Source organism: Calidris pugnax, unplaced genomic scaffold, assembly GCF_001431845.1.
Source record: "Calidris pugnax isolate Ruff unplaced genomic scaffold, ASM143184v1 scaffold171, whole genome shotgun sequence".
Taxonomy (NCBI): Eukaryota; Metazoa; Chordata; class Aves; order Charadriiformes; family Scolopacidae; genus Calidris; species Calidris pugnax.
In genome coordinates this window covers 431021-458951 of record NW_015091064.1, presented here as the reverse complement: position 1 = coordinate 458951, position 27931 = coordinate 431021, and the positions used below count along the sequence as shown (strand labels likewise).

The following is a 27931-nucleotide window of genomic DNA, read 5'->3' as shown; positions in this document are numbered from 1 at the left end:
ATTGTTACCTCAAACCAGCTGGTTTTCTCACCCCTGCAGGGTGCGGTGCTGAGAGTACTGAGTGACTTTGCAGACTAAGGCACCTGCTGTGATGAGTCACTACTTACAGCGTTCTGTATTTTGCAGCACAGCAAAGTTTGCCCAATATTATAATTCCAGCAAAGTTTAAAGAAGTACCATTTTCAGGATTTATGTTCCTTTGACATAGCACTAAAAGCATGAAAAAAAGGTAAGGACATTTATCCAAAGGTTACAATCTGTCACTGTCATAAAATTCAGAAGAAAAATTAAAGACAATTACAATTAGGAGGTCGATGACAATGTTTTGAGTTGAATGACTGTTAGGAATCCTGGGACTAAATTATTTTCTACTGGAATAAAATGCACTGCAAAAAATAGGTCTTTATAATAATATTGAAAGAGAACTATATACTGTAAAAAGGAATTCATGCAGGCTAAGCTGTATACACAGTTGAACTGTATTAAATACTAACATTTTCACCGAAATTAAATTCTGGCATACTTTTATTTTCCCTAGATATGGAGATTGGTTTTGGAAATCAGAGCTCACTGTTTCCTAGTTCCTGTTTCCTAGTTCCCACTGGGAAAAAGCACAATCAATAATTATATTGCCTATACGATAATTTAAAATTTGAAAATAAAAGTGCACAGCGTTTCATTAGAAAGATGAAAGAGCCCGAGTACTACAGAAGTAGATCACAATTGTTTCACTATTATTTTTTAAATCTTCCCATTGTATTTTTCATATCTACATCTTTTGTCTTCTGTCTAAACTCAAAGGTGTCTAAAGAATTAATCGAATGAGGATCTGGTGCCGGTCCTGCTCTACTTGCACAGGGTCCTCTTGCCACTACCCCAGTGCAAATCAGTATTAGATACAGAAATTACCTCCTCTGAATGAATTATATTTGTATAACAAATTGAGATAACAGGTTCTGCCTTGGACTCACACAGGTAGAAGAATGAAAAAAAAAAATCAAAGCCGAAATAGACACTGATGCTCAGCTGCGCCCTCAGATTGGGCTAGTGACAAAACTTGCTGCCTCTCTAGATTACTTTTTGGCAAGAGCAGCTATTGGGCTTGCATACTTTGTGTCAGTGAGCATTCTTGCTGAGGGAACATGAGGTGTGTCCAAATCTCTGCTGCCTTTTTCCATTTCATCCATGTTTGTGGTAACATAAACGAGGAAGGAAAAGAGACATTCCAGCTTCAAGGCAAAGGTGGTTAAAGTTTATAGGAAGCCTGAACTCAACTTTGCATGGATTAGGTAGAAATAAAAGCACACATTGCCAGTAGCAGGCTTTGGGAGTGTAACTTCAGGTGGGTTCCATTGCAGCCGTAGCCTGTCAGCTCAGAAGAAACCTTCCACTGTGTCCGGTGCACCTGGGGAAACAAAAATCATGATGAAGCCTGGAATACTACAGTGGTAAGGAAGGGAGAGAGGTATCCCAAACACTTGATTCCTTATTCAGTTTTTATTCATTGCTGAATGCAAACTTCTTATGGTTTCAGGACTTCATTCTTTACAATGAGGCTATACAGTAATGAAATGCAATTTTAAAGCTGTTTGGCAGTTCAGTTACTTATACACTACTTTTCTAAAATAGATATTTAGAGTGAAAGAAATGAAAGGCGAGAGCATGCACGCTGACATACTGCCACTTTTGCTGACAATTTTATGAGATTTCAAATAGAAAAGGTAAATAAACATCAGTTGATTGAAGCTATTTGTGAGCATTTTTTCCCAAAACAGAGCATTTGCAACATATGTTCACAAGAAACCATAAAGTCCATACCCAAAACTATAGACTACAGGGTCTCACCATCATTATTTTTTTTCTAAGCAAATGAATAAAAATGCCTCATTTTCATTCAGATTTACACAGAAAATATTTTATATGAATCAACATCGTTATTTCTTGGCAGCTGGATCTTATTTCAACAGTAGAAATTTTCAGTTCATTCGGTCTTTCAGAGACCTATTATTAGTATTAGAGTATTACAGATAAACCTGAAATATCACTTCTGGCTCTGCATCTTCTTTGGGTTAAACAGTTATTTGGTCTTTGGGATTAACAGTTAAGGGAGTTGTTCTCTGATCAAGCCAGTGTGAGCTAAATTGTTTGGATATCTTTTTTTTCATATATACCATACAAACTGGTTATACTGGCTATGGAAATTATTTATTGTTAGTTCTCAAGCTGCAATATTAAAAAAACATTAATCACCTGATAAGAAAAATTGAACCAGTATAATGTCAAAGTGAGAAGTTGTCATGAAGGCACAAGAAGAAAGCTACTGAAGTAACAACAGTAAATGCAGTATCACCAGTTGACTAATTATTAGCAACAATTGAATTAAACTGAGTAGGAGGAAAACCAAGATTTTCCAGAGGAAGGTTTCCAGAATATTGAGACTAAAATGGAGAATTTACAAGTGAAATAAGTTCACTTCCTAGTGAGTTGGACTTCATACCCTTAAAAAGTAAGAGAGGGACTAAATACATATGGATATTTAAGTTGAAACAAACAGGTAAGTGTTAGCACTGTGGGAAACAGTGTGATTAAATGAATTAGTTTCTTCCCAGTTTGAAATTACATTTGCTGCAGTATGCAGTGTTGGAGGTAATATTAACCTGCTCACCAAGACTATAGAAATGAAGATGAGCCACTTCTTCATACTTACTCTTACTGATCTTTAAACATATTCACTTGTTAATGTTAATTCCCTTAAACTACATTTTGACATCTTTAATGACAGAATTAAATATTCCATTTACCAGATAAGAGCACAATATTTTTAATTTTTGCCCACAACATGGACAGGAAGAAGACTGAGGGCACTCACACAATGGGCTCTTATATCTTTAATGCATAATGTACTCTTATTGTAGTGGAATTCAAAGGTCCCATTAAAGTTTCAGAAATTTAACACATTGAATAGATTTTTCATGGAATTGTCATGTAATTTAAAAGTAAAGTCCAAACTGTATTAGTCATTGAATTAGACAGAAGTTTCCCATGAGCACTTTAGATAATCCTCATCTATCAATCACGTAAGCACAAGCTAGTTTGCTGGTTGAAAGTATTTCTAATACATATTTTTTAAGATTTTAATGTACTTTATATTTGTTGAATTTATTTTTTTTTTACAAATTGTGGCCAAATAGATCTAGATTCCTTTTTAATTTGAGATCACATCAAAGAAAATAGGATTTATAAAAGCAAGTTTATTTCCATTGTCCTTAGGGTAGGAACATGTAATTATTTAATCACATGACATACTTCAACCTAAAAAGTTTCTGTCTACTGGCTAAGCCTTCATAAATGATTAGTTTTAGCCTATTTCATCTGGGAAGCAAAACATACACATTTTAAATAGCTTCACTGTGAGTCAACATGACAATCTTTTTCTCCTGGTTGCAGTATGCACAGATGGAAAATTGGAGCTCTTACGTTCTTGTTCTTTTCTTTTTTTTTTTAATTTCTAACATTTATACAAACCATGGACCAAAGTGGTAAGGGCTGAGCAACTTTGATTTGAGGCAGCTCAACGAATTCACTTCCTGAATAAAGTTACCCTATAGGATTTTCCATCTGAGTCAAAAATATTATCCAGCCTTAGAAAAGAAAGCCTTGAGCCTACTGATGAATTCCATCAATAAAAGCAGGATTGAAGGTTATATAGATTTGCAGTATTGAGAAGTTAGCATTACTAGAGCTCTTCAAAATTCTAAAAGCACTTTAGTTTTGAAGATTGAAGTGCTCATAATAATATGAAGTGCTCTCATAATTTCAAATCACTCTATAGTGCAGATCCCCAAATTTGTATTACTGCTAAATTTCAGCTGCTCATTTATTATAATCAACGTGTTGGTTTAGAAAAGTGTTGCACTGCCTTTTTCACCAAGGCTCAAAACTTTATTCTAAATACAGTGAAATTATCTGTGACTTACAAATGATGTCCTTAAAAATGCAAAAACAACAGACCAACACGCCAAGCCACCCAATGACTTTGACAAAAACTTACTGCATCAGCTGAAGAAAAAACACAGAAAAGTTGAATTATATAAATTTGTTACAAATTCTTTTAATATGGAAATTAAGCAAAGTGGAACACAGTTGACGGTAGGTAACATTGTCCATTCACTTAACACAAATATTCTTGGAAGCAATCTACTGTGAAGCAGCTAATTAACTACTTACATTAAGATGAAAGAGACAGACTCTCTTCTCAGTAGCGCCCACTGACAGGAGAAGAGGCAATGGGCACAAACGAAAAACATGAAACACAAAAAATACTTTTTTACTCTGAAGGTGGAGCATTGGAAAAATTTTCTGGGAGAGGCTGTGGAGTTTCCATTCCTGGAGATATTCAAAACTGGACTGGATATGGTCCTGGGCAACCTACTGTAGCTGATCCTGCTTAAACAGGGGAAGTTTGACTAGTTGATCTAAAAAGGTCCCTTCCATCATCTGGAGTGCTGTGTTCAGTTCTGGGCTTCTCAGTGCAAGAAAGACATGGACATACTCCAGAGACCTCAGTGAAGGGCCACAAAGATTATAAGAGTCTAGAACATCTCTCCTGTGCTCTCCAGAAAGGCTGAGAGACCTGGGACTGTTTAGCCTTGAGAAGAGAAGGGTCGGGGGTAACGTATCAATATCTATTGATATCTGAAGGGCAGGTGCAAAAAGGATAGAGCCAGGCACTTTTCAGTGGTGTCCAGTGACAGGACAAGAGATAACAGGCACAAACTGAAACACGGGAGGTGTCATCTGAAAATCAGGAGGTACTTTGTTACTGGGAGGATAACTCAGTACTGGTACAGTTTGCTCAGAGAGGTTGCAGAGTCTCCAACCTTGGAGATATTTAAAAGCCATCTGGACACGCTCCTGTACTCCTGGCTTTATGTAGCACTGCTTGAACAGAGGGATTGGGCAAGATGACCTCCAGAGGCTGCTTAAAACCTCAACCATTCTCAGATTCCATTTGTAAGTATCAAGTCCTGCAGAGCACCTTTCTCTATTATCTTTTTGATCATTTGTGTCTGGAAGCTATCAATGCTCTCCAGAAACTTCCTAGACTGCTTGTGCCTGGCTGTATAGTCTTTGCAAGTTAAAGTGTGGTTGAAGTTCCCCATGAACTGCTCACATACACACTACAACAGCAGCCATATTGCTCTGCCCACTAATCTTGACTGTAAATTCTCCACTGACTCCTGACACATCCCAAGGCAGAGCCCCACGCGTTCCTGCTGCTCTCTCACAAAAAGTGCAACTTGCCCCCCTTGTCACTTTCCCAGTACGTCCTTCCTAAAGAGCCTGTATCCATCCACCCTGGAATTCCAGCTGTGTGAGGTATGCTACCAGGTTTCTGTGATCCCAGTGAGGTCGTAGCCTTGTAACTGCACACAAACTTCTCATTCCTCCTGCCTGGTCCCCAGGAATGCATATCTGGGCTACAGTTCACGTAGCGGTAACACTGAAACTCAGCTTATTTTAGAAGGTTTCATCTTCAAACATTGCACCTTGCCAATGATCCTTAGCTTAGAGGCTCCCAGTGGACCAATACTGAGGTAAAGAATAGCTGCAATTACATCTTGGAATCTAAGAGGGATGATGTCTTTTAAAAGTTTGTCAGTATTAATTATAACTAATATGTAATGGCTGATACTCTGCAGTGACTTCAAAAGTTGTTGACTTTTGATTGTTGATTAAGGACACAATTTCAAATTGTGCAAGGTCTTCATAGAGCTTTTGACAGATCTAGGCACTCTTTCCCCATAATAAGGATTGCTCAGCATCAGTGCGTAACTACACTCATACTCCACACCTAAACCATAAGAACCAATACAGCTTCCACACATGCAGTAAAGCTGAAAAACAAGTTTATGAAAGACCTAAAAGGATTAACAGTTTTGGTACGTAATAGGTGGAACTTACTTAAGATTCAGATGCTGAATTTAGATACTAACTAGAGAAACTGAGACAGATTTGATCCCCACCCTTCATATACACTGTCAGGAAATACTTAGCCGTTTATGTACGGTAGGAATGGAAAATGAAAAGGTTATTTCTGTGTCTGTATTATTTATTCAATACCTTCATTTACTTTACAGAATCTGACTGCATCATTATGCCCATGACCATGTAGAGGTTTTTTACGTGTGTCAACAGCTCTTCAATAAATCTCAATTTTATGATTTTTACAGCATTATAAAACAGAACAGAAAAATTTTTAATGGACAGTAGATTCAAAAGCATTACCAATGCATGTTCTTCCATCTTCTGCCAGCTTGCAAGGTTCAGTACAGTGACATTTGTAGCTGCCTTTAGTGTTAATGCATTTAGCAGAAGGAGAGCATGGTGGATTAATTTCATTTTCACATTCATTGATGTCTGCAAAATGAACACACACCGATCAATAATCATTGAGAGGAATTAATAACTTCTCATACACACGTTCTGCAAGTATTCATAAATGAAAAGTATTGTACACTTTCAGTGACACATAGATACTGCCAAAGATCATTATTATTACTTTTTAAAGAACAAAGTTGGGAGGTTTTTGGTTTGTTTTGATTTTTGTTTTTGTTTGGTTGGTTTTAAGCTGGAAATGATGAAAAAAGAAAACATTTTGGTAATCTACCAAAAGCAACAAATGGTAATTGGTTGAATTTTCAAAAATGCAGGCTGTAAACTTGAGAGCTCTTCTTACATGTATTTATGTTCTAAGACTTTGTGTACCTCTATAAACATTTTTATACTGTGCTCTATAGAGGTAGTGAAAACAATAACACTGGCACAGTTCTATACACTTCTAGGCATGATTTTGAGGAGCCAAATATTCTGGATAGCTTTGGATACAAAATTTATAACAGTAATCTGTGATATCACTGCCAAGATTGTTGTTTCTAGATGTTATATTAATTCTGGGAAATGAAAACATCCTGACAAAATGATGAGCAGATGAACAACTATCTATTGGAAAATGTACATGAACATATTGTTCCTGAGTCCAATCAAGACCTTTGACTCTCGCTTTCTGATTAGGTGATGAAAACCAGTGTGGTGTGCAGGAAAGAAAGTACTCAGTGAGAGAAAGGATGGAGTCTTTTCCATATTCATGCATCTTTCCTCTTTCTGAGTAATATTTACTTGCAGGACTTGATTCAGTTGCCTAAAGATAGGGGTCCAGCACTGGTTTAGACAGTTTTGAGACAGTTAACACTACACATTAGTCCTGTATAGTGTTTGCCACCTTGTTCAATGTCTCTGACCCGTGGTCCTGGGAAGCACTGTGAGCCCATATGTGTGCAACTAGCTGAGCCTTTGGTTTCTTCTATTTTTGGTTATATTCCTTTCCTTCCCTACCACAATGTTTGATTGTTTAAGTAGTTTAAGTAGCTCTTTTTGATCAGTACTAAAAACTGGCAATGTAGAAAAGACTGACAAAAGACATTGTCAGCCAGATAACTTAGGGAATTCTCTAATTGGAAATAAGATCTTAAATTTTAATACAAAGCAGTAGCTGTCTCCAAAGCTAGCCATCAACTGAGACAGTCAAAATACTAACCATGCAAAGAATAATCTTAAATTTCAGAACCCTTAAGAAACACTAACTCTCATAACACCTCTCTGTAGCAGGAAAATAATCTGTTGTTCAAGATGAAGATTCCTGAATAAGTATTCAAGACTACATTTTGGGTTAACTCCCACTGGCTTCGTCATCATCTGGGAAGGAAAACACGCACAGGCTTTGCCTACACTGCAATTCAAATGCGCTATTTCAGTTTTTGTAGATCTGTAGTCATGCTATCTGTGAAATAGCTAACTCTTTTTTCCATCACTAAATAGTGTATGTCAGGTCTTAACAGCCTATCCTACTACTAGAAGAGAACAATACTTTATTAAAGCAAAGTAAACAGAGTTTTCTATCAAGAGTAAAATAACACTTAATATATAGGAAGGTAGCATAGTCTAGCACTAAATTACTTCCTGAATCAATAGAAATTATTTCTGTCAAAGCCAAAGTTAGTAAGCAGGAATTATCAGCTCTCAGATTCCTGTGCTTTTGACAGCAGGCCATTCTGTCTTTTCCAGAGCAGCATATAATTTTGAAACCATCTGCAGAAATGCTAAGCTCTATCCTCCTCATTATATTGCTTGACTTATTCCTAATTTGCTGAACATTTAAAATAATGAAAACACATTGCACAGACATGCATGGAACAAAGCACTTTCCACTGTAAAACTCAAGTAGCATCTGCACAAGTGGGCTTTGATGGTTTTCTTTTAATAAAGGCATATTTAACATACGCAGCAGCTTGTTTTCCTATAGCAGATATACAATCTTTTGTTTACATTACTGAACATATTAAAAGAAACTAGGACAAGGAATTATTCATTCATATAACTTATTTATTCAGTTTGCTGCCAGAACATTAATCTATTGAAAAGATTTTATTATAATTCATTTAAGAGTTTTATTTCTTTATATGGTATTTATGTGGGTGGAATTCAGTGGATAAATAGGATTTGAATAAAGGAAAGAGCTTCAAATTTCATTTGACTTTTTCCATACCAGGTATACAATTAGAATGAATAGCTTTCTATTCTGCTGTCACAGAAATACTGATAAGCAGACTTTATTGCGGATCAGCTGCAACACTTGCATCCAAATTAATTTACCACCATCCATAATATATTCCTAAATACAGCCTTTTCAGGTTTGGTTTTCTCTCATGTTCTTATAAAGCTAAGAAGTTTGAGTGTATATATACATATATCTATATGAAAAATGTATATACATGCACCATCATAAACATACATTTGAAATGTGGAGAGAATTTATCCTTTATAGCGGTAAAGAGTGAAGGTCTTGTAATGAAATATTTGCCACATTCTCTTTCTTCCTATCCTATTCTATTCAACAGTAAAAATAAGGCAAAAAGAAGAGAGAAGATAAAAAAATAATTAAAGTAACATAAAAATATTCCCCTGAAAATGTGTATGAAATGTCAAAAGACAGTATCTTTTTACTGATTTTTGACCTACTCTACTTTTGTACCTGAAGAAGTAATTCATTTCTGACAAATCTTTTCACATCTATTTGGGGGAAGGAGATTGGAACTAAAATGATAATTAATTTTCTTAATTTCACTTATTCACTTCACAGTATTTTCTTCTTTACCACTTTTGATTAACTTATTAGGACAATACATGAACTACTGGTGCTGAGATCATTTTGTATCTAGAGCAACCACGCTAGGACAGTGACAACTGTCTGTCTTGCTGTTATGTTGGATGTAGGAGGAAGCAATGTATAATCCTGATTTTCTGTTTTTTTCCCACTGGTAGTTAATTGACTCATTTTTGCTTAATTAGCTAATTTTTAGTGACATTTTCCTATCATCAACCTAATTGCTGAATCAGGACGGATAGAGATTGAGAGAGCAATTCCGGAGCAAGGAGAGTTTCACATTATCATGTTATTGTACCTACAAACCCAGAAGGTTGACTACAAGAGAGCATAGGAGGGAGTTAACTTCTGATGAGGTGTGCTTTTACAAAATTTCAGAAACAACAGAAAACCACATACCTATACAAATGGGAGGCTCAAAATTCCATCCTTTGCTTGTGCACATTAATTGTTCCTCTCCTTGTAATTTAAATCCATATTCACATGAATAAATCACTGTAGATTTTTCAAATTCTGAACAGTATATGAAATCACCGTTTTCCACGCTCTTTGGTGTTCCACATATTTCCTCTACAAATAAAAAGTCTGTATTACAAGCTCTTAAAAAAATAACACTTTACCCTCAAAAATTGACATTTTTCTCCATTAGAGTTAGGAAGTAACTTCAGTGAAATTATTCACAAATTTTAAGGTGATCAAGAACTTAATTGTTCCTTTATGGACATGACTTCATATGGAATACCTCAGGTTTGACTTATAATCCTTGTAAAATCAGCTTTATCTTCTAACAGTATGTTCTTCAGAGTTCATAGTTAATATTTTCTATCTGTCTAAGAACTCCTGCCCCAATTGCCATAATGTCTGCATATATCACAAGCCATTGATGTTATTGGAGTGAAGTTGGCAAACACTATCTTTTTTTACAGAGGAAGTTGAGAAAGAAGGATAGAAAGACATAGATCCCATTTCTAAGTGGCAGAAATAGTAAAGATCTGCGTCGGACCAGTCACTTAATACCTGCTACAATGAAGGTCAGTGCTCTTACTGCTGATTACTTTCCCCTCTCATCAGAAAAGATTGGTAATTATGAGATTACCTTCCTGGTAGTATTCTTGCCACACTTCTAAATTCATCCCAGGTATATTGTCACAATGCTTAAAATCCTGTGGAAACTTTGCAAGTTGAAAGGCATCTGCTGGCACTTCAGAAATCCCTGTATTGTCACAAATCACGCGGGACAATGAGTGTTTTTTGAGTTCATGCTTTTGAGCTTCTGTGAAAACATTATCATTTTCCCACCAAAATCTGGAAAAAATGACAGAAATATTTTGAAAAGGTCAAATTCAAAGGGCTAATTATTCTTATTTTCACAACACCCTATGTAACAGACCAAAAATATGAATAATAGCAAAACATAGGTACATACAACAATAATAAAAGTAAGCACCATGATCTGAAGACTTACACACTCAGCTTGAAAGTCAAGAAAAGACTAGTGTGAGTTTGATGTACTGGTCAACTCAGATGATGTGTTAAAGTCAGCTGGTTAAAACTATTATTCACGTTTACAGAATTGCATTTCATTGGTGATACAGGTCCACAAGACAAGTTACAATCCTAAGAAAAAAAAAAATTTGGAGCTAATTTGTTTGAACTGGATGCTTAGTATTATGCACACAAGCATTCACTGTGCACTCATAAATTGTTTTAAGCATAAACTACAGGAGGATTACAGGAGTAGCCATAATAGATTTTCCTGTACCATAGCTTTTGAATTCTGTTTGCCATTACTAAACGGTTGCTATGAAAACAAGGTATTGCTGAATGCTCCTCTGTTTAGTATGGCATTTTAAATTTGGTAAGAAAGCTTAGATATGCAGATTAATTATAGCAGAGAATTGCAAGATAGGAAGTGTGCTTTTCGATCATACAAAAAGGTAAGCTAAGAGGACTGGCTTTTTCCATTTTGTTGGATCAGGAGTTTGGTGACAGAACAGAAGGAGCAGTTGGTGCTACAAAGGTGTATCTATTTAAATTATATATATTATATATAATCTATATGTCTGCATACACACATCTTTTGTGTTTAAAGACAAAAAGAAAAGGAAAGAAAACACTGGGGGGAAAGGGGGAATTAAATATAAACATTTTGTATATAAAGACATGTCATGAATGGCAAAAAAAATATTTCTGGAGAGCTTGATAACATTAGTACATTAAACAGGTTAAGCGCTGCTAAACTGCTAAGATAGTTCCCTGTGGTACCCTGTGGATGGTTCCCTGTGGAGTAGAGGGGCAGTATCTTGACCTGCTGGCCATGCTTCTTTTGATGCAGCCCAGGATATGGTTGGCTTTCTGGACTGCGAGTGCACATTGCTGGCTCATGTTGAGCTTCCTATCAACCAACACCCCCAAGTCTTTCTCCTCAGGGCTGCTTTCAATCTATTCTCTGCCCAGCCTGTCCAGGTCCCTCTGGATGGCATTCCTTCCCTTCTGTGTGTTGATCACACCACACAGCTTGTGTGAAATCCCTTTGGGTTTTGTCAGATTACTGACAAAAAATTTTAAGGCTATCAAGATGGAGATTAATCAGTGAAAAAATTCCACTTAGACCTGATTTCTGAACTTAAACAAATGTTAGAGAAGATGTTTTGAAATCCCTACTTACTGACATGTCAATTAGGGTATCTAGTAAGCAAGCAGTCTTACTAGTGCAGATATAGATAGTACCCAGTACTCTATCTGACAAGGCACCGTAATGAATGTTAGACTTTTCAATTCTTCTTCTTACTGTGTGACAACTATAACATGTTTTTTCATACTTTTAACTTCTCGTAGGTAGTTCCTTATCATAGCATTAATGACAATACCATTTCACATTTAAGTTAGCTGACACAAACTTTATGGCAAAAACTCGGGGAATTATTTTATTATTAGAACTATCTTTTGCTCAATTTGAAGTTAATGTTAAATTATGCTTAAGTTTAATTAATGCTAGTAGTATCATAAGACACTGAATAATGAGAAGTATCGTAAGGCACTGAATCATGGAAACAAGGCTGGAAGGGCCTCCATAGATTACCCTTCCCCAGACAGGGTCAGGTACGTCTGTATGATTCAGAAAACTTTCAACCACATTTTTAACACAGTTGAGTGAAATGTTTGTTGTCTATACAGTTTGTGCTAATAAGATACCACCTTTATGATTACCATCGCTTTTTCCTGTAAGCTAATTAATTAACATTTTTTAAAGTTCAGATTTAAATCCTGCCTCGGATGCTTATTTACATAATGGTTTCTTTCCACAACAGTAACTTACGAGAGGAGCTTAAAGGTGAGCATAAGGACCAGACGAACTTAAAACACAACTGCTAGCATGGTGTGAGCAGTTTAAAATTAGTCTTCTCATGAGATTCAAAATTACTGCCACAAGTACATTTCAGAAATGAAAAAAAGGGTTGTTTTCACAATTGCTTCAGGAGCAGAAGCAAAATATAAACTGCATCTTGCACTCCTTTGTGACCCGAAGCTGCATTTTGTTCTGCCTTCCTGGCATGAAGGATTGAACTGGCACAAGATCCTGGTGGTCGCTGTTCAGGGTTGGGTGAAGGGACATACTATGCTGTGTCCCATGAGGCAATTCTGGGAGCACTCTGCAGCCCCAGTTCACATAAGACTAGGTACACGGTGTTTTTATTATCCCCTCTAGGAAGCCTGAATTACAGCTCTCTGCCTATCCCTTCTGACTTTGCTGTCGTTGCCATGGAAAATGTTGAGGTTCTTGCAGTTGAGGACCCTGAGCCCAGTGCAGCCCTCAGGAAGTGGATAGATAAAGCCCGCACAGTACTATATCCATCCACACAGTAGTTAGCTGCCCCTGGCACAATTAACTGCTGGTGGCACCTAGCATTTCCACCAGGAGTGCAAAGCTGGGCTTCTCAATACCACAGAAACAAATCCCCATGTCACCTGGAATTGAAATTATATACAGATCAAAGAAGAATTAAGCAAAAGCTCACCCAACAAAACTGAAGAAGCAAAGTTAAAAAAGTGGAAGTGACAAAGAATGATTTGTTTAAAGTCTGTTTAAGTATTATGTTGTCTTATGTTCTGGGAAGTATTCTCACATATCTGTAAAATATCCATTGAGTCTGCATATTACACAAATGATTCAACAGCATAAATAAACTCACCGATCACCATCCCTTAGTGCTTTCATTTGCTTTCCAATTATACATGCAAACAGGGGACCTGTTCTAGCCCCTGGAAGAAAGTCTTCTACAAGACCACCAAGCCAAACATCAATATTGCTTGGATTATGGTACAATTCCATGATTTTTTCAATGACATTGTAATTGGTTATTACTGTATTCAGGTCAGTCTGAGTTTCCAGTTTTGGTAAGCCACAGAATTCTCGCCAGTCATTATAACCTGTAAATATTATGTTAAAAGGAAGTTTAGACTTGACTGTAAAGCATGATATATGAAATTAATAAATGTATAAGCATTGGATTCTGACAACCTTAATCATAGTCATAGACAGTTATGTCTAAAAATAGGCCTGTTATTATTGGTTAAATTGATCGCAGAAGCAACGGCAGGCTCTGAAATTACAGAATATGCAATTGCTACAACATTTTCATGATGGAAAAAAAAGTTTTAAAACAGTTCTCCCAAATGTAAGCAATGAAAACATGATAATAGTTATTGGGAGCATGAACTGTGTCTTGAGGTTTCCAGACTCGGAATACAGGAGTTAGGGAAATAGTGGGCAAGAAGTAACCGGAATGAAGTTAGTAACTAAAGAATTATACTAAGGAGAATGATACTATAGGGCATTATATATGCCCTATACTAGGGCACATGTCCAACTCTCTGGAAATTTTCTTTTTACATATTTCTCTGGAATATTTCTTTTACATTCTTTTACATAATTGGAATTATTCCCTTCCCTGCCCTCCATCTCCCCAAAAAACTTTAATTTCTGGTCTGGGAGATCAAAATTCCATTTCTACCCTCTTGTAGCTGAGACCTTTACATTGCAGGCTGGAGTCAGACTTCACTTCTACTGTTCTGGGTCAATGACTTGTGTATTCCTAGCTGCAGAGTCACACAGGAGAGATGGAGAGGGTTGTCACCCAGAGATGTAAGGCCCTTTGACAATCAATCAGTCCTACCTCCATGGGTGGGATATCTGGCTCAGAACATGGAAGGGCAGACAGATTTGTTTGTTATTCACGCAGAAAAGTGGTCTGATCAGGCAGGGACACAGTTTTAGAAATGAAAGAGGCCCTGCATACCATGCTGAGGGTTGCTGCCTCTGCTCTCAGAAGCTGTGGCATGCTTGTAAAAGGTTTTTGCACAGGACTGGGAACCTACTGTATAATTTAACAGCTGATGCAATCAAATTGAACTAAGCTCCAGCAGTCTTCCTCTGAGGTGGTACATCCATGGCCTGATGGGATAGCACTTCTTGATAGTTCAATCTTACTCTGGGCTGACTGGAGTAAGAAATCTAGTGCAAAAACCAGGCACAAATGTGTAAAATTTCTCAAAATGAGGTGTACACCTAGACAAGCCATCTACACCATTCCTGGAAACTTCTCAATACCTACTATGGTTGGTAGAGCCAATGAGGTTGTGTCTAAATCGACCTGTCCCACAGGCTGGGGGCAGCCTGCTGGTGGCAAGTAGCTGCCGCAGGCAGAAACCCCACTCCTCTGGAGCTGGTTCCAGCAAGAACAAGCCTCAGGTGCCTACAAAAGCACACCCAGATCCACTCACTGGTACTGGCCTTCCACATTACAGATTTAACAGGTTACTTTAATTTCAAATGCTGGGTAATATTTTGTTTCCATCAAAGTTAAAAATATTAGTTGCTTACATTTTGAAAGAGACTTAAGTTATTGTTTTGATTACTAAAGCAATTATTTAAAAATCTATGATTACATCCCAAATATAAGCAGTTATTATTCAGTTACCAGTTGGAAGGAAATTCAAGAAAAATCAACAGACCTGGGAGTCCATGATCACGGCCACGCTGTAAGTTTAACGATGCTAAATCAAGCGAACCATTATTGGACAACACAAACAGTTTTTCTGTTAATTCCTCATTCAGTAGTTGATCTTGCACCTGCAGTTTTGCTGAATGTGCTAGAAGACCCCTTAGCAAAGGATCCAAGCCTCCTTAAAACACACAAATAATAAAACATTACAGTGTATATATAAACCATTATAGCTTTCTTAACAAATATGAATGCATGCATGCTTCTCTGTTTTTTAAACACTGGCCACAGACTTTTACATTCAAGCATATGCAAAAATGTGCTGCAGGTCAAAATAGAAGTAATAGTGCTATGAAAAGGCTCGATCTGCTTCTTCAGGTGTAAGCACATTTGTAACCTGACAATATATTCCTCCGCAAAAGAAAAAAAAAAAAAGAAGAAATATCTTTTTCAATCTACCAGACTGGTTTAATCTGGAGAATAATTTTTGTCTGAATCAGTGAACTATTTATCTCAGAATAATTATTCCAGTTCATGTCAATGCTCTGGAACCCATTTAACAACTTAAATCAATGATGCAATTAAATAAATGTTCCTATTCCTAATTCAAGAAAAGTAACTTTGAAAAAGTTACAATATTCTGGAATAACAACCCAAGCAGTTTAAATAAAACCATACCTCCTTTAATAAGCCTCCAGGGACTAAAGAAAACTTCATGCAAATGAAGATCTGGGAGTTCTGGATCATCTAAATACTGTGCATTCAATCGCTTTACTATTGGTTGGATTGTTGCATGACCAAACCGAAAAGCAGCTGTTGAAAATATGTTAGAAACTGTAGGATTCAATGAGGGATCATAACCTGTATAAAGGCCAATATACAGATTAAAAGCATCTGGCCCAATGATTTTGGGAATGTAATCTCTTAAAGTAATAATCTGAAAGAAAAAAAAAAAGAAATATTTATCATTCAGTGTTTTTATAGATGAATAGTAACGATTCTCACAAGCTAAATGCCTTTTTCTTCACTCATCTATCCCCAAGCATTTGGCATGGCTATGAGCAGTATTAGCTGGTAAACAATATTGTTCTTATTTTTGCAGTAAGGAGACAAATGGCTGGCGAGAATGAGTGGCTTGGCTCCGTGTGGTACAACAGCCTGGCCCCTGCTAGCTCCTACCACAAGTGCTAGACCAAAATCTTCTGAGTAGGGACTATCATTGTTGCTCACTTCCAGTCCGTGGGAGTAATCCAGCTCACAGGAGGTGTGCCGAGGTTTAAAGCCTTGACTGTGATGGTGTAAACTACAATGCCCTTGAAAATAGCAATGAAAGCATGAATTACTATAAAACCTTTCAATAATGGTTGCTGATATGAACAGATTCTATTTTCAGACATATATTTGTGACACAACTCCTTGTTACTGAATATTTCAAATGAACAGGCTTTAAAATACTGGTGCCCAGAGTCCCATGGTAGACATTTTATGCTAAACTCAAGCCAATTTATAGACTCCTACAAAACACACTTCAAAAATGAAAATGCTGATAAACACCCTCTGTCAAATGCTTTTATAAAGTAATATCATTATAGTCGCATGGAAAAAGCACAGGAGTAATCACGACCAAAAAAAAAGAGAAAAGGATCTAATGTACCAAATAAAAATTAAAGTGCATTATAGGTTAAAGATTATGCTGAACTCAATAAAGCATAATAGGATGAATATGAAGCATAATGAACTCAATAAAATATCTTATAGATTCAATACACCGTGCAATAAAATATACAGACAAACGTACTTTGAGCTTGATATAGTGCATATTGAGAAGCTATTTGGCATAAAATGACCTTATGAAAAACTTGTATCTTTATTTTAGGCATGGCACAGAGACAAGAAAACCCCTCCAGAATTCATTCACTTTTCTCAGAGGGTGAAAGTAGCAACCCTTTATGTTTTCAGGTTAGGTCATGTAGTGAACAAAATATTTGAAAGACAATAGGTTAGGATTCCTTTTATAGCTCCTTTAATAAAATATATGAGGAAAATAAAATAATTGCTATAAATTAATACTGACATTGTTATTTGAGAAGTTAACCTTTTGCTACATTCATAAAGGTTTTTCAAGCCAACAGTTCTTTCTAATTTTAGATTTAGAATTAGGTTTTACAAGCAAAGACTTTAAATAGGTCTAGGTTAGCATGAACACAAACATCCTGATATAACTGTTGTTTTTGGCCTAATTGTAAACGAAATCTCAAGCTAAGCTGCTCAAAAAGGCCAGATTCCCTGAAGGAAAGGGCAGTTCAAATTTCTCATTTACTCCAGAGGTAAGAACTTCATTTCTTGTTTCCTTGGTGGGGGAAGAGGGTTTGCTGTTTCAAGACAGGAAAATCAAAAGGCAAAGGTAAAAAGTGGTCTTATGCCTGTCTTGAGCTATAATAGGCATGTGTTTGATGGAAACTTCCAATAGCTAAATAAGCCGCTATCAAGTGGAGGTGATTCTTAGACAATACAGACTAAGAAGCTGTTACTAATACAGCAGAAGATGATACTTCCAGAAAGAAACTGGAGTCTGACAGACAACTGTATCTAAAGTATGTAGCATCCAGTCTTTGTGTACCTCACCTGAGTTTGTCTGTGTGAAGTCAAGTAGAAGCTCGCTACAAGTTCTCATAACTGACATATACATAAAATGTAAAGGTGTAAACAGCTGACAAACATCACAATTATTTTTGTTAAAATTCTTTTGCATGCACTCCCTGCTCTGAGAAAATGATTTGAAAGATTTATTTCCTTTCATATTTGACATAAATAAGCATAATACTTCTTTCTCTACAGTGTTCCTTCAACAACTGTGGAAACAAAGGAATATTCTTGTCTAAAAATACATCAATAAAATCAGAGCCATAAAGGCGCTATACAGCAAAGAAACTGCAAACAAGTACAATGAACTGCTCTAACTTTTATTACTTACTTTGAGTTTATTTATTAATAATAAATTAACTTGCAGGTGTTTGCAGCAGCATAAGGGATTTATGTGGATATAATGAGTCTGAACCTGTGAGGCACTGGGTGGTCTCCTTGTGACATTTCTGGGATTACTGGTAATTTAGGCTCTTCTTAAGAGACATTCAGCACCTCATAGCATCAACTTCAAGCTCTATAGAAGTCTCATGAAGAAATTAATTTTAATCAGTAATGTCAATACTACTTCTGTCTTGAGGCAGTCATTGTTTCAATGGTATAATTCAGTGTAAAAACATGACAAATGGGCACTGTCTTTTAATCAGAAGCCACATGTTCAATATTTAAATTAATTTAGTAGTCAATATGACCAGATCCTGACAGAGGGATTGAGAGTATTTAAATGTGTCATATCAGAGAAAATAAATTTCTGATTTCCTAGCAATTCAAGCAAATATTTGGTAAGTATTCAGTCAGACACAGAATCTGAGTGATTCTGTCAAGACTGTCAGAAGAGGCTTTGTACACATTTTACATCATATCATGAATCACATGTACACTGTTTATAGAAAAGTAACTGAATCCAGACCTGCAAGCACAATAACACTCCAAATTAAACCGACGGTTAGTATGAAAGGCAGTGTCCCTCTCCTTCAGAAGGCACAACTACAACAGGGGTTCTCCAGTTTCCTTATGAACACAGTAATCCTTATGAGGATTAATATATCTCCATATATATAGTATATATATTATATGCATATTCTTATAATCCTTATGAGCATCCTGGTTGAGTTTGCCTCCAGGCTGGGCCACCTCCAGCAGAAGTCAGCCGTACATTAGGTATTTGGAAATCGGTTACATAATTTCAGACTATTTTTGATAATTTTTTGTTCATGTTAAAAGTTATTTCAAATTAGGTGCAAAAGATACAGAAATTCATATTACTTCCCATAAGATTCAGCAGACTTTCCTTGCCAAAACCCCTCCAGCATTTTCCAAAGTAGGTGTGAATGAGGCACAATAGATGGAAAAACAAAATAAAAAAAATAAAGGCTGGAAGGAAGAACATTTGTATATGTGAACTACGATAAGAATAAATAAGGCCAAAAGTGCAACTTGCATTTGCCATTGGCCAGAGATAACCGCAAAGGAATAGTATCTCACTCAGATAGTGAGGAGCCAATTAAACAAAGCTCCTGCACTTGGAAAAGATTGCAGAAGTAATACAGAACAATGATGTTTAATTCATTAAAGTGCTAAGCACAGTTGGACTGAAGTTCTCATTGCAGATACTAAAGGATTTACAGATGATGTTGAAGTCCTAAACATTTCTGTAAAGTATATAATAGTTCAATTTTTAATAAATAATGAACACATTATTATAGTTGCTTTAATAGTATGAACTATAGTCTTTATAAACATGAGTTATGCTAGTATGCAACATATAGTCTTTTATAATATCTATTAGTTACCTATTTTTCTTTTATAATTTCATAGAGTTTAAGCTGTGAGAGGAGTTATCTAATAATCTAATTTCACAAACAATTTTTATCCAGGTTAGCCATGTATAATATTGTAGTTAAGTTCAATTATGTCAGCCTCAGAAGACACACACTTTCAACTCATGCCTTGGATCGTGGCAGAGAAGTCAGGATGCAAGATGTTCAGGGAACACAAGCAGACGTAGAAGGAAGTAGAAAAAACACCTACATACACACTGAAAACTAACAGTGGTTGTCAACGACAATTGGGATCAACTGGCAGTAGCACCATTAATTCAGAGATCATTTTCTGATACTGTAAAAAAATCAAAGAGAATTTGATTCAGATTGATCTGCAAAACTCCTGCTTTACTGTGACTAGTGCCACATCATCCGGCACATCAGGGGAAATGGTCTCTGGGAGGAACAGCACATGTGCATGCAGTTGCATTCTGCAAACCACATATGTATGAAATAGCAATGTTAAGACTGTAGTAGTTGCATAATTGAGCATTTTTTCCTGTTTTCTCTATGTTTCTTGTTTAAAGAAAAACAAATTTATACTATTTTCTTACAAATAGCTTAAAAAAGATTAAAAGATTAAAAAAGATTAAAAATTCTGTTTTCTCAGGTAAAAACAGGAATAAGTGCAACAAGAAGATAGTTTCAATTCACTTAGTAATTGATGATGAAAAAAAGGTCTTTTTGCACAAAACAATAGGTAGATGAAGGGATGTACTTTTGCCACCGTATACTGCAGTGTTAATATTTTAGAGTTAAGCATGTGTCATTCCTCTAAAATACAAGTTAACCACTGTAGTGCCTTATATAAACTACTACTTATCAGTGAAACATGCCTACAATGCAAACAAAAAAATCTGTTTTGTCCAGGATACCAACAGGCAATTGTTATGCTTGGTAACTTTGTCGAGTTTCTGTTGTTAAACATTTGTCACTAGAGATATTTATGCTGCCAAAAAAACATCTAGGATGAAAAGTATGGTCTAGAGACATATTTTTTTCATTCTCCTTATTCTAGATAAAAGGGAAGGCTTTTTGTTCAATTCTCTGTAATTACACACCTACAGGCAAAAGTTACACGTGAAAGTATTCATTCCAAAAAGAGAGAATTTTAGAAATGCATATCAACTGAAACTAAATTTTAGAGTGGAAGTCTCGAGGTAACTTTAACTAGAGCTGTCATTAGTGTGCTGGTTAGCATACCACATTAATAGATACTCCAATTATCTCTCTTGAATGACTGTCTCTGAACCAGCTAGATATAACTCAAACACATTTCTAATGAGCCATATGCAAATATCATTATTCTGTGATACTGGTAGAGATAATGAGTAGCCCAGATTCATGCAGTGTATTGCCTCGCACAAAGTATTTTCTTTCAGGCCATAAAGTTGCTAGACGTAAATCGGAAGTATATGAATGCATAGAGGCCTAATTTGGGATTTGCTCTTTTCTTCTAACAAGTATTAACAACCATTCTGACTTGTCAGTGCCATTATTTCAATGCAAACAGCACACTTACAGCAGAGGAGCTGACACGGTTAATGTATCCTCTCTCTCTCTATATATATATCTCTCTACGTAAAAGCCAAATTTTTCAAATAGACTGGCTAAATACAATTGAATAAAATATGTTACTTTTCTGAAGTTATCTGGCTTTGTATGCAAATAACACAGGTCATTTCTTAAAGGAAACATTCTGCACATTCTGCTAACTAAAAATCGTGGCAGAAGAAAGGAAATTTCTTTTATCAGAATAGTGAAATCTTTCACCCTCCTTACCCAATTCATCTTCAAAAAAGCCTCTTTTTGGTACTAAAAAATCTGTTTGTAAGAATCAGAAAACGTACGAAAGTCCCCCTAGCCTTCAGATTATTGTTAATCCAGTATTATAGATTATAACAGACAGGCTGAAACACTATGTCTTAGGTTGTCTGATTAGAGGTGAATCTCCACAAACCCAATGGCCCTGGTGAGGCTTAAGGAGCAATTTCAGGCAGAGTAACCTGAGCAACCAAACCATTGAACATGGACTTGCAGGATTGTCTATTCCCCCAGCCAAGTGTGAAACCCACCAAGATGAGCCAATGAAAGAAACTGTCCCTGGACACCACGTGAGGCAATGGGGTGGTTGCCTGGCGGGGGCTGGAGTCATTGTGGGGTGCAGAGAGGAAAGGACTTGGGGGAATTCTGTAAGAACTTGGTTTGTGATGTTTTGAGGGGATTGTGGGAATGTGAAACACTATAGGGTACTCAGTGAAGGACTAAAGGTCCCATAAAGAGCAAAAGGAGGGGTGAAGATGGACTGGAAAAAAGCAAGGGGAAATAGAAGGAAAAGGGGATAAAAGGGACTGTCCAAGTGTGAACAGTTACCTGATCAGTGTGCTTGTCCAACTGAGCCCCGTGCTTGACCTCTGCAGTTTAAGCTATGTTCTTCTGAAATCTGATTTCTCGCTACCTGCTTTGTGGCTGTACTCTCTACTCTGATCTCTCTACTCGTGAGTTTCCAAAGAGACCAGAGATGATGAGCAGCATGAGAAACGTGAGGATGTGCAAAGAGGGTGAGTGGGACACTGAACCTCAGGGTCTTGTGTGTCCAGGCATCATGAGCTGGACCATCTCTGGGTCCAGCCACTGGGCAGGCTGTCCAGAAGAGCCCCGTGCTTCCCTTGTGTGCAATTCACTAATGGGCTTCAATATGGAGCAGCTGCAGAGAACAGGGGTCAGGCCATCTGTGTGAGCACCAGCAAAGGTGCTGCTTTTAGTGTGCTGCTGCTGGTTGGTGTGGCCTGCTCTGTATCTCTGTGTGTTTCTGTGTGCACCCACACACGCCTACTGGGCATAAGTACCTGGCCTTGTACTGGCTGAACCTGAGGACAGGGAGCCACAATGTCCTCCCATCTATAAGGCTGGCACTGCAGGAATCCATCTGGGTGCAGATGCCATCCAGATTCAAATGCCTCTAACACTGTGAGCAAGCAGATTAGATTTTGTGCACGGGAAATCCTGTTGAACGTTTTCATTTTGTTTCATTTATGATAGGATTATGTGAAAGCCTGCAGGACCACAAGCTTTCCATATAGAAGACCAGCAGTGTGAGGAATAAAAAGAAGTTAAAGCCTGTGTAGCTACTTCAGGGGCAAGGGCAGAGGGGGAGAAAAAGGTAAAATACTGAGTAGAAATAGATTTTCCTATTCTCAGGTACTATATTTCTTAGGGACTCTTCTTTTTTGTGTTTTTCCATATTTATTTCTCTGCTATCTCCTACCAAGAGTAGCCTTTGAAGTTTATGCAATAATGCATCATTGAGAATTTCACAGGCATTTTTACACAGAAAAGTTATTAATTTATCTAATTCCTATGAAAAAGTAAGCATTTTGAACACTGTGTAAATACAGAGCTATTACTTTTTAATTGTTTCCTTTACCAAAAAAACCTAAACATATATATACAAAGAAATGCATCTGAAAAGGCCTCTTCAATAGACAAAAGAGACACCAGAGAAGCCTGCAGAAAGAGGAAGCAGAGTAGAAACTGCCATGAAAATCAGAGCACTGAGGGGTCTGGACACACAAAGGAGAAGGAAATTGCATTCAGGAAAGTGGAAAACAGAACAAACTTTGAACATACCAAATTTGAAACTCAGAAACAGGTGGCAAAGAAAAGGTAACCATCTCCAAAGCCACTCACAGAAACGCATTTGAGGTTTTGGGATCAATTCTATTCTAAGACATTCGCTGCAATGTGTAGATAAGTGAATAAGCAGCAAACCTGATGCAGCGCACCGACAATTTTTCGTGCTTCTTGGTAGACTGTCTCAGCGGTCCAGTGGCCATTGATGTTTTTGAGGGCTCTGGCCAGGCGGTTGTGCTCTCTCAGCCACAGTGTGTGCATAGCTGCCAGAGATGTGACCTCGCTGGATCGGCTGTCCCCAGCCATAAAGCATTCAATCCTCTCACCTTCACTCGTATTTGAGTCCTGCGCACAAGGTGATGGGATCCGGTCTGTAAAAGGCAGGTATTCCCGATGGTTATCATAGTATTTAACATTTACTTTAAGAAGGCCTTCTTTGCTTGTTAAATTCCTCAGTTTATTTTCAATGGCAGGGGTACTGCCATAGACAGTAGAAGCATCAAGGAAAGAAGTTAAGCCATTGATCTGTTGCCTTGGATTTAGCGCTGATAGATTTCCAAAGAGAATACTATGATCACCAGTGCCACACGCAGGAGAGGAGCGGTAGAAGGGCAGACAATCCATCCCTGAAGTTAATGTGTCATTGATGGTCACCTGCATAAAAAAAACATGTATTTTCTAAGCTGCAGGTAACAGTTGTGGATGTTGAATTAAAGCTTGTGTAAATTTTTCCAACTTCAGTCTCAGGTTTCAGATCAGATCTCATCAACTGGAGTGACATATTCTAAACCTGTAGAGATTTTTTTTCCCTTTAGATTTAAGCAAAAAGATGATTTAACCCTTTTTAAAGACAGAAATAAACCCCAAAATCTTTACTCTGTCTCAGTAGCAAAGTACTGATGTAATCCCTTTTGCATAGACCCACACCTAAATTAGCCTGGCTTCACAATCAAAATTCATCATGAAATGTATCACAGAGAAGACGTGAACATGTGGTCAAATTATTGTTCTCCTGAACACCTAGTGAAACAGCAGGTTTACATGCATACATAAAAACCTAATGAAGAGTTTCAATGTCTGTAGCAGCATGCTGTAAAAGCTTTGTTTCCATATCTAAATTTAATCCAGTTTCCTAACTAACAAAGGCAAATGTAATTATTCACTCTGCTTTCTGCCAGTCCCCCACAATCCTTCCCCCGCATTATTTTACAGCGATAGCTGTCTTAGAAGTATTAAATTCCGACTGTCTTCACAGAAAGCAAAGGCTGAACATAGCCTTTGACAAATGAAAGGCTTCCCAGTCCTTTATCGGTTTGACCCACACACAGCTGAGACCGAGGTCAAATGGTGACCCAGCGTTTGTGTGGAGAGTCAGCGTTCCTATAGTCTGAACCATCCTGTCACACAGTCAGCTACTCCAAACACAGGTAAAGGGCATGGAGGAAACGTGTGGGAATTGTCAAATTGGATCTTGAGGTATAGGTAAGGGTCTTTGGGGAAAACAGAGCCCAAACCAGACAGCTGGAAGTTTTGCCACAGGAGAGCACTGATGGATAACTTAACAGATGTGGGGAGGGCAGCAGAGATCTTGGAAGGGGACGGAGAAAGGTTTTATTCACATTGTAGGATATTGAAAAGGAAAGCTCAGAACATCAATTCTATTTCAAAGAATAGAGTTCATCACTAAAATAAAACTGCCAGGTTTCAAAATAACTAAAATCTATCTTTGTTGTGTAATGCACATTTGTCTTTATGAACTCTGTTGTTCTGAAAAGCACATTATTTCCAAATTCTAACAGTACTGCATTGTGCACCAACAAGTAGCCGTAACGGCATATCGCTTCCAATAGTTTAAAAAAGATTAAGCTCAATTAAAAAGGTATAAAAATCATGGAGTCTGAGTTTCAGGGAATTTAATGCTGGAGTTTTCTTATCAATTCATCAATATAAAATAGGAACAGATAACACTTACTAAAGCTGCTGAAATGCCCCAGAAAAAAAAAAAATCCTCGAACATTTGACTAAGAGAAAATGAATGTTTTGTACAGACACCTGAGCTAACCCTTTTTATCTGCATTCTGTATTGTTGCTTTTCATTTTTGAAAACTCTTGGGCAGAAGATAGTGAATACTGCAGGTGTTACAGAAAATGTTGTAATTTCTTCTTCCTACTTCTAATAATGCACAGACCAGTGTGTGAAGATAAAATAGTCATTAAATTTGGGTTAAAAGTAACAAGGCAACTTTGGAAAGGAATTCAAAAGCTTCATATAATAACATCATTACCTCATTTATTATATCAAGTACAATTTTCTTACTACTGAGAACTCATGGCAGGAGGAGTTGATACCAGTAAAGCATTTTAGATAAGAAAGGGTTTCATTTGGTTTTCAAATTTGTTTGGTAAAGAAATTCTACCAATATTTCTTTACTAGTTAGGCTTCAGCAAATCAAAGCAGGTTATTTTTGAAGAAAGTATACAATTTCTTTTTGTTTCTTTCACTGATAAGTGAAATCAGTCATTTTTCTGCCTTGGGTTTTCTATTTAGTATTTGTCTCTATTATTAAGTCTCTTGCTGTTAGCATGGTTTCTTTTTCCCTGCAGCTGACAATGTAAGCAAGAAGCTCACCTCATACTACAAATACCTGAACTTGGCAGCCACAGCATTGTATGTGTTTGAGTTCCTCCTGCTTCTAGTTATCAGGAAAGCCTGGAAGAATTCAGGTATCACTGGGAAAAAAAAGTATAATCTGCCTTTAAATTGTTAAACAGCGAGGCTCACAACCAAACATATCACCGGCGAATGAAGTTCATACTGAATAATCTTTAGGTAACTGCCTCTGCAATTTCAGTTCAAACCATTCTGTGCCCCAGTGGAGAAAAACAGCAGTAATGAACATTAAGGGGCTGGCAGAACCGCATAATGCAGTTCTCTCTCTTTTCATGGGCTAAGTAGCGTGCAGCCAGCAGCTGAATGTGCAAATGAGAGGTTCCTTATGTTATTATCCAAATGACATAAAAAATAATCCAAGAGGAAAAAAAAAAAAAAGACCCTTTTCTGCTGAAATGGGTACAGAATCACATTTTTCTCCAAAACTAATGAAGAATTTTCATATCATTTTTTAATCTGCCTTGCATAATTCTAGAAGAAAAAAACTCACAACAAATCCCTCTCTGGCCACAATAGTTTTCCTAGTATAGCTGTAGATTGATTTAAACTGTTAGTGTATATGCACTGTCAGACCTGTTTATGGTGATATTCTTTTATGTGTAGGAAAATGAAAGGCACTAATTGTTTCAGTGTATTACAATGTCTAAAGTGTTATTTCAGTTAAAGAAAAGTCTTTCTTATTGTGAATTTTTTTCTGTGGGAAATGACCTTGTAAAAGGATTTAAAAGAAAACCTAGCTTATAGTCTATGAAAGTTTCCCGATAAGGAAAATATGAATGTTTATTGTGGAGTGAAACTTGGAGAAGAGTCAATGACCCCATCTGACAGTGAGCTGCTACCTCAGAAACACAGAAGAAAAGGGTAGGGGCTCACTTTGCTGGTTGTTGAGCGCACATCAACTGATCCATTTGTAGCTGAGGCAGTAACCTGTCATGTTGTGTGTCACATTTTGCAAAGCACCCTCACTTTTCTGTGACTCTGTTTCTTTTCCACCTTCTTGTATTGGAACTGTCTGTAAGCTTTTCAGGATTGTATCTTACTATGTGTATGTATGTGCCATGTCTAACTTATTGTCAGCAATGTAATTAATACTGAATAAAGTCAGAAGCTCTCCTATGAAAGTCTTTCTAATGCCTCATTATGTCTCAGCCCTAACCTGAAATAATCATCTGAGGAATGACAGGTTACCTGCACATCCCTGTTCCATTTGTCAGGCTACTGTAAAAGAAGCATAAACTAAAGCTACTGATTTTTTCTCCCCCCCCCGCCCCCCCCATTTTTCCCTCCCACACTGTGGGATTCTGAAAAGATAAAGAAAAAGGATGTTCAGGCTCTACCAGAAGCTACAAGCTCAATGTGAGAATCACTGGCTGAAATTCTACAGCCTTTATTATGAAAATGTCCAGAATAGAAAATCATAATGGTTCCTGCTAACCTATGAATCATTTACCTATGCTTGTTATTAATATTAATGTACTACCACAGCTTTCAATCCTTCATTGAGTTGCACTGACTCGGAACATTTCCCAGCCAGCTGCCCTAACCTGCACAGTCAGGAGCTCCCTTTCCTTGGTGAAACCCCCAGGGAGGGCATGTAGCTGTAAGCATGGTTGTCCTTTTCCATGGGTAGATTGTCCCTTGGGTGCCGATGTTCTAGGAACATAGCAAGAGTGCAAACTGCTGCTTCTATGTTTACATTGTTGGATAATATGCTGTTAATTTCACTATCTTTGGAAACCAGCCACAGTTTCTTCATATACAAAACAAACATATAGAACAGTGGCTGTTTTCCAAGTATTTAATAGGTGGAGATTAGCTTTACTTACGACTTCAGGAAGAAAATAATTTCTAGGGGAAAATAGCATTTTGTTTCACTGTTCAAAAAATAACTCCTCTGGTCACACTAATAACTAGAAACTCCTCTCCTCCCCCC

General features: G+C 37.1%; 1 protein-coding gene across 1 annotated transcript in view; it reads right to left on the bottom strand.

Annotated features, from left to right (window-relative positions):
• Positions 1–1308: 1308 nt before the first annotated feature.
• Positions 1309–27931, bottom strand: part of TPO (thyroid peroxidase) — a 51385-nt gene continuing 24762 nt past the window's right edge. Inside the window, exons 9-16 of the mRNA XM_014956736.1 lie at positions 23466–23981; positions 15907–16165; positions 15239–15409; positions 13417–13654; positions 10320–10528; positions 9623–9793; positions 6289–6420; positions 1309–1405 (exon numbers count right to left, since the gene is read on the bottom strand). Coding sequence (XP_014812222.1) covers positions 1374–1405; positions 6289–6420; positions 9623–9793; positions 10320–10528; positions 13417–13654; positions 15239–15409; positions 15907–16165; positions 23466–23981 — 1728 coding nt within the window. The 3' untranslated portion in view covers positions 1309–1373. The remainder of the gene's footprint in view (positions 1406–6288; positions 6421–9622; positions 9794–10319; positions 10529–13416; positions 13655–15238; positions 15410–15906; positions 16166–23465; positions 23982–27931) is intronic.